Genomic DNA, 8,041 nt, shown 5'->3' with positions numbered 1-8,041 from the left:
CAAGGACTTATTTGTGCCAAAAAATTGTCCAAGGACTTATTTAACATGTTTTGAAAAGTTCAATGATTTATTTGTTCCAAAAAAAAGTTCAAGGACTTAATCATTCCAAACAAGAAAGTTCATTGGTTATTCCATCCCAAAATAAGTGTCCACAATTGAATTTGAACATAGTTTTAGACATGTATAATTATTACACTTTTTAGTTAACCAAATGACAATTTTATCCTTGATTAATTTATCTATCTTATCAACGCTTAAATATTTGGGCATTAATTAAGGGTAGATTTGGAAATTTAGTAACTTTTGAAACTTGACATTTACTTCAGGACAAACATAAATAGAAATATAGACATTTATTTTGGGACAGAGGGAGTGTTATCCATGTTGAACAGCAGTTGCAAAATATACCTGTAGTACATTCTTAACATCCTTTTTAGTCAGCTTTTGCTGCTTAAGAAGTAATTCAATTCTTGCTCTTATCCGAGGAAGCCTGCAATATTGTGGTTGAAATGACAAAAGCTTTAGCAGGAGAACTTTACAGAATAGAAAAAAAAATCAACGATTTGGTACCAACTTACTCGGAGGTCCAAAGATGACCTAAAATAACGGCAATCAACTGTAGCAACATAAGGGAAAAAGTTTAGGACATCAATTGTGAAAGGGAAAAAGAGGCCAGAAAGCATAGCATTCAAAGAAAAAGTAAAGGGGAAGAAACTCCTTCAGATAGTTCTAAGATGTATAAACTAGTTCATCGCAGGATGACTATCAAAAGTTTTTTGGCTGCTGTCACTTGTAGTCCTCTTCTGCTTCTTATTTGTTTAACTTCTATATGATTATTAGCTTCTTGTGCCATGTTTCCACAAATAAACAAGTCCACATAATGCCATGAACTCCAGTATGCAAGCAAGCCCAGAAGTTCAGTCCAGATTAGAGAATGAAAAGGGCAACATGGTATACTCGTTACCTGTAGTGAATAGAGTCCGGATTCTAGCTTTCTATTGTATTTTTCCTCTTCATCCATCTGCAACATACGAAATATTAGTTTTAAATGGAGAATAATTGCCAAAAGATACAAATAAAAGCAAGAACTAGGATAGTAAACCTCTAGATCGTCTAGTTCAAGCGCATTCAACCTTTCAGATTCTTCTTTCACTCGGTTTGAGTATCTGCAGAAGAGAAAGCAATAAAATAAGGTAAAAAACATATACAAATACTGGAAGGATATGCTTCTGACTGCTGTTAATTGTAGGAGGGGTTCTGAAGAACATATTCCCAAGCAATTACCTCATATAAAGCTCCATAAGCCGGTCTATCTTTTCGTACTCATTTTCCACAAACTTACTCAATAATCTTTCCCTTCTTGAACCCCTCAAAATTCCACCTATTTTGCAACACAAAGTGACACTGTCAATGCACATTTCCCAAATCAGAGGCCAAGACTTTATGATTCATCTTGGCAGAAAATACTACCTACTGAAGACAAACTTTGTAAATCGATTCATCGAGCTGATTTAACTAATTAGCACTTGATTGAATTGGTATGTGTTATACAAGCTCAAATGCATAAACAAAATCGAACACCTCAGCCATATACTTGAAGTTGATATAACTGCATAAAAACAATACTACAATAAAGAAAATTATAACCAATAAGATACATATCCTACATATATTTGCTAATACCGTGATACAAAAATTAACTAAAAAAACACGAAAATTGACATCCACGCTATACTGTTAATGGCGGTGAAATAGCGGTGCAATCGCAGTTCAAGGTCCTGGAAGGAATTGCTGTGATTAGATTGTGGTCCTACATAGCGGTGCAGAGAAATGCGGGGTAATTTACCACCAAATGGCCGCTTGTTTCACAAAATAGCGGTCCGCATAACGGCTATTTGTGGTTGGGCTTCTTTCGTCTATCCAGCTTATATTGGACCTATTTAAATGATTTGGGCTTTTATTTTGGACTTAGACTTGTTTTTTTAATGATTTAAATCATATAATCCATCTACTTATCTTCACCGGTCAACGGTTATTATAAAGTTTAGGTTTTCGACATCATCAAGCATTCAACCATGTTTCCTAAATCCTTTGACCATCATTGTAGATCTATTATTGAATTTCTTTTTTTTGGGAGTATTAGTCTATTAGTGAATTTCTTTTTGATATTGATAACACCTGTGGACCGCTTTACCACCGCGATAACCCTATTTCAAATCACAGTATTGACGCCATTTGGTATTTGACCGTTGTAACAGCTTAGCATCCACGTAATATCTTCAAAGCAGCAATTTTTGAAAATTACCAATTAATGTGTACCATCCATTTCATGCAGAATGCGTTCCTATAACACTCCTGCTCGTGCAACCTACCCACATATTCTAACAACCTCTATAATGTCTCGAAAACCTTAAAATACGCGAGAGAGAGAGAGAGAGAGAGAAAATCCTAAAATGAATTGGAAGAACTCCACCCAGCTGCACACAAACAAAATAAAAAAAAACCCATCTATGTGCTCATATCATTGCCTACAAGTAGATAATCCAGTTTCCTTATTTCTTAAGAAAACAAAGCAACTATCACCAATTTGATACTTCTGAGAATGCCCAAATCCTTCTGCTGTCCAAAAAATACAGAGATCATTTAAGATGCTACCATCTTCTAAAGATGATTCAATGGAAGACAAGGCAAGTCACTCACAACATGACCATATAGTAGACTTCTCTTATAAAGTTCATTAAACTTCCAACATACAGATCCAGACAACAGTTGGAAAGAATTCATTCATAAGTCACAACCATCTCAAACTCCTAAGATACCCAAACACGTGAAGACCTCAAAAGTATAATATGCTGAAATCACTCCAGAGATGGAAGGATGATTTAAAAAGAAGTTAAAGAAACGGGAAGAAAGATGACTGTTACAACCCAATTCAAGATGGGTGATCTCCAGTTGACATGACCTATTCGAGATGGGCGATCTACAAGAATAGAGTGGAGAGGCGGAAGAAACTGAGAGCCTTTTCAGCATACCCTAAAATGGTAACCATTTTAGGGGATAAAAATAAAGGTTACCTCTACCCATGACATTGGTTTAGGACCATGGCCCATTAAATACTCCTAAACATTCTCATACTTTAACATAACTTCTTGAAACTGACACTTCATGCATGCAAAATATGGGACCCATACTTTATTATGCATTATGACAAGGAGATAAAAAGACAACAGTAAAGAAAAAAGTGGCAGCTGTAGCTAAACGCCCAGACGAGTGCATGTTCATATCAATTCCTCCCCCATCAACAATGACCTTGTCCGCAAGGTCGGGAATAAAAAAACAGCTAGGATCTCATTCCCAAATGGCTTCTGAAATATCGCAGGTATTACTCCTCGGCCATGGTGACAGAAGACATATCTACCTTAATGTTGCCCACAGTAACCACACCCATATCTGGGCCATGAATTTGATCAAGAGTAGGTTCGGTCAGAGACATGTTGTCCTGTGGCGTCGGCGGCTCGTGATACTCGATCATCAGGAATTGACAATGATGCCCTGCATGGAACTTCTCGGGACACCCAAAACATAACCTTGTGCCTTCCGACGTTGCACTTCCTCCGGGCTAAGATGCTTGACTGGTAAAGGGGTTGTGAGAGACAGTTAGAAGAGGTTGGAGATTTAATTGGAGGTGCTGGAAGAAGGGGGGGTGGATCTGAGCTGCGGAAGGTGTGGTATAGCTTGTTGGGGCCGATAAGCAGCAATCTTGTCTTCAATAAGCTTAGCTAACCCAATGGTCCGACATTACGAGTTGGGGCTTGAGAATGGCTATCTCTTGTCGTATATCCCCTCGAAGGCCGGAGATGAAACCATTTAATGACGCCTCTTGGGACAGGCCAATGACGCAGTTACCAAGCTTTTCAAACTTTATTTGTTAAGCCGTGATGGTAGACGTTTGTTGCAACTTAAATAGGGCGCTTGATGGTTCTCATATGTAGAAGGGCCAAGACAAAATTCTGACGCTCGGGTGATTCCGCTCCAGAAGGTAAGAAGCCTATTGCTATGTAGATACTGATACCAACTCAAGGCATCCCCTTGAGATAAAAAGAAACGAGAGGTATTCGTTGTTTGGGCCCAATGTCATAAAATCTGAAATATTGTTCAGCCTATTCCAGGGGATTCATTCCGTCGAAAGTGGATAGATGTATTTTGGTAGTATGATCGGAAGGTTATGGGGAGGTGTGGGGGTGTAAAGTTGGGCTCGTAGAATGCAAAGAGGTGATCTGAATTTGAAGGCCGGTTGTTAATGGCGGTGGTGATGAAAGCCGATATGGTGGCTGCAAACTCAGATCGGTCCCGAGTAAATTGCAACTGGAGTTTAGCCAGGTTATCTGAAAGTTGAGCCATGGATTCCTACAAGGATGGAACTTCTTTGTATGGCGGCATGTTTACGGTTCTCTCAATGAAAGCACCAATTATTACAACCCAATTCAAGATGAGTGATCTCTAGTTGATATGCCCTATTCGAGATGGGCGATCTCCAAGAACCGAGAGGAGAGGAAGAAGAAAGTCAAAACTCTTTCTGCATACCTTAAAATGGTAACCATACAAGCAAATAAAAATAAAGGTAACCTCTACCCATGATATCAGTTTAGGACCATGACCCATTGACTACTCCTAAACATTGTCATAATCTGCCACCCCAACACTTTAACATAACTTCTTTCATGCATGTAAAATAAGGGACTCATACTTTATTATGCCATTATGACATAAGAAAGTAAAAAAGACAACAGTAAAGACAATAGTGGCAGCTGCAGCTAAACATCCATACAAGTGCATGTTCATATCAATGATGGTGAGAATGATGGTCACACAGAAAAAAAATGCAACTAATAAATAAATATACAAGATCAAGGTTCACTTGCCTTCTTACCAAAAAGTGATGCGACTAATGATATAAGACGCTCCTCAAATTCTTCTTTGGATCTCTTTTTCTTGTTTTTGAGCATTGGAATCTGAAGTTAAATCAACCCATGTTATGATTTTTGATATTTGAAGTTTGAGAAATTAAAAATTACACCTTAAAAACAATCAGCTAAAGCATGCAACATATAACAAATGATCTAATATAAATCATATAAAGTCATCGGACACAAACAAAGTGATCTCAATTAATCTCTAGAACAAGTTCTACAATGTACTAGAAATATATACATGGAAGGAGTGAAAACAACCACGTCTAGTAGATTACCAGATAAAGCAAACATAGAATCCAGTCAAGCGTTGTAATGGAGCACCTAAATCTTATGAATAAGAGAAATTAAGAAAGAAAGGCTTCCAAAAATTGAAGATGTAGTCAACTGGGAGTAACAATATGTCTTATCTGGAATAAGTTCTATGCATACCCGAAATACAAGTATAAGTGGATGGAAGAAAATGAAAACCTATCTCAAGAAACAAAAATTGCACAATGCTCATTTGAAGTACTAGTAAACCCTCTTCAAATAGCCCGCAGGAACACACACTCTCTCCTTATCATCATTCCAAAATAATCTAAAAGCTGGTATATGCATTTACAAAACCAAACAGATGTTATGCCTTCCAAAATCTTTATGAAACCTATATAATGACAGCTAAAATTAGATATTATAGAACAATAGGATTGTTATGATTAACCTACTTCTGGGTGTAACAAAAGCTAAAGCTTGCAACTAGCAGCGGATTAAAGATTAGAAAAATCAATGTTGATGTGATATTAGGAAGAGAATTGAACTTGCCTTACCCATGAAAGCAGGAAAAGCAGTCTTAAGCCCCAAAACGTCCACGAACCGTTCACAAGCAGGCGGATAATTTGTCATTGCAAAATCAAGAGCCCTGATCGCCGACCCGTAACACAATTTCTTCTGATTCATAATAATAATCATCAACTCAACCCCTTCAGCCTTCAAAAACCTCTCCTTATTCTCCAATGGCATTAACAAACAGCAGAGGCAATCAAAGAGATTTTCAACCATCTCCTCCTCATCCAAACTCCGAGGATCCCTCGACTTGTACATTGCCACAGCCTGCAACACCACATCCACACCGTTCATTTGGCCTAACCTCTTCTGATTTGCCACACTGGTTTGAAGCAAAATCGCCAGTATCTCGGAAGCATACTGCTTATTGCTATCGAACTCTCTAACCTTTATCTTCCCTATAATCCACCGTAACAACTTTGTCCTTTCGCACACCATCTCAGCCACCGCAGGCTTCACTTCAATCAAATTCTCAATCGTCGAAAGCGTACTATAAACCGCCGCCACCTCATCCGGGTCAGACTCTGATAAACGCAACAAATTCTGTACTAACGATTCAAGCACGTTGTTTTCAATTAAACAATCAACCAGAATCTGAGCAGGTTCATCATTTTCGTCTAATACATCTTCATCGGTAAGGTCCTGGAGAAGACCAACAACGTCGACGGCGATATCAGTATTATCGTGAGTTAGCAGGTCAAGAATTGCTGGAATCGTGTTGAGGTTAACTAGGTCAGGGTAGAGTTCCGGAGCTCCGGCGAGGATTTTGAGCTTCTCGATCTCTTCGTGGAGCTCGATTTCAGAGTCAGCAAACTTCTCGGGCTGGTCAGGGTACTTGAGGCGGGCGGCAATGTTGTCGCGAAGGCGACGCTCGAACGATAGAACAAGTTTTTTTAGGGTTTTAACGTCGACAACTTCGACGGAGTGTTGTGACTTCTCGATTTCTTCCAAGAGGGAGAGGTCGACGCCACCGTTTGCAATGGCGAATGAATCCTCACCGTCGTAATTGCCGTCTCGCTTTCTCTTGGCAGTATGGTGATTACGGTCGTTGGTTGCTTCCATTGTGTGTGTTCCGGGTCGCCGGAAAATTCCCAAAACCCCTAAAAAGTTATCTTCCCGGACGTTTATGGATCGATATAAACGGGCCTCTTTATGTTCTCATGGACTTTGCCCATATTTATTTTTCCCAATGGATCCAATTAGAAAATATTAGAGTATGGCGAAATGGGCCCAACCCGGGACTGGCGGTGGACCGGGACCGACTTTTGACCAGTCGGTCCTCGGACCGATTGAGACTGCCTTGGGACCGGTCGTCCAGTAGCGGGTACAGTTTTCGTAAAAAAAGAAGGCTCGGCCAGGGACTAGTTTGGAACCGGCCCGATTTTTCAAAAATATTATCGTTTTATTACCGATATCCAATAGCCATATGACCATTTTCCCCCCATTTTTGATCTTTTTTTTTTGTCTCATTTACTCTCTATTCATTATATAAAAGTCATATGGTGTACGTGGGAAGACACCAACTCATAAAAGTCCACAATTCTTGCTATAATTCGTGATTTCGACTTGTATTCTCACAAAAAAAACGTATTTTTATGGTGTATTTAATTGATCCAATTACATATTTTCAAGTGTATTAGAATTACATGGTTTGTATTTTTTTTTTCAAAAGTTCAATAGAAAATTATGTAAAAAATCGAATTTAAAAGAAAATACATATGACCTGGTTGAGCAAAGAATCAGTATAACGAACACGCACATGGCGACACGGGTCACCACTTAAATTCAAAAAAAAAAATCAAGAAATTTAGACCAGGGATGAATCTAGTATATTGGATATGATGGCACGGGTCACCGTTTCGTTCCTTCGTCGTAGTGTAAAAAGTTAGGGTCGTGAAAAATGTCACCATATCAATTCGTTGTGTGCCGTCATATATATTTTGAAACTACAATAAAGACACAAATTTTCCTTAATAGATCTTCAACCTTAGCCTCAGTTTGAATCTCGTTAGTGTCATTTTTTTGGTTTTTATCTTTTAATTTCATATTTGTTACGTTTTTAAAAAAAAAACTTGCAATAAGAGACTAGAACATAGGAGCTTAAATATGAAAAATAATGAACTAATCAATAGACCAATGAAGATTTTGTGAGAAGCATCTCTATGTTTGTTTTTTATAGTCAAATGGTGTCACCCCTTGAAGAAAATTATAGGTCGTTTCTAGCCTAGACTATGAGGAGTTTGGAT

At 38.4% G+C, this 8,041-nt stretch overlaps 1 protein-coding gene across 1 annotated transcript in view; it reads right to left on the bottom strand.

The window, feature by feature from the left end:
• LOC112513703 (beta-catenin-like protein 1) overlaps positions 1 to 6,883 on the bottom strand; it is a 9,366-nt gene extending 2,483 nt beyond the window's left edge. Inside the window, exons 1-7 of the mRNA XM_025120046.1 lie at positions 5,775 to 6,883; positions 4,931 to 5,012; positions 1,285 to 1,381; positions 1,103 to 1,166; positions 965 to 1,021; positions 579 to 616; positions 409 to 490 (exon numbers count right to left, since the gene is read on the bottom strand). Coding sequence (XP_024975814.1) covers positions 409 to 490; positions 579 to 616; positions 965 to 1,021; positions 1,103 to 1,166; positions 1,285 to 1,381; positions 4,931 to 5,012; positions 5,775 to 6,857 — 1,503 coding nt within the window. The 5' untranslated portion in view covers positions 6,858 to 6,883. The remainder of the gene's footprint in view (positions 1 to 408; positions 491 to 578; positions 617 to 964; positions 1,022 to 1,102; positions 1,167 to 1,284; positions 1,382 to 4,930; positions 5,013 to 5,774) is intronic.
• Positions 6,884 to 8,041: the final 1,158 nt, after the last annotated feature.

This window comes from Cynara cardunculus (genome assembly GCF_001531365.2).
Source record: "Cynara cardunculus var. scolymus isolate 2C chromosome LG 5, CcrdV1, whole genome shotgun sequence".
NCBI lineage: Eukaryota > Viridiplantae > Streptophyta > Magnoliopsida > Asterales > Asteraceae > Cynara > Cynara cardunculus.
Note: the sequence above shows the minus strand (reverse complement) of the source record. Positions and strands in the feature narration are given on the sequence as shown.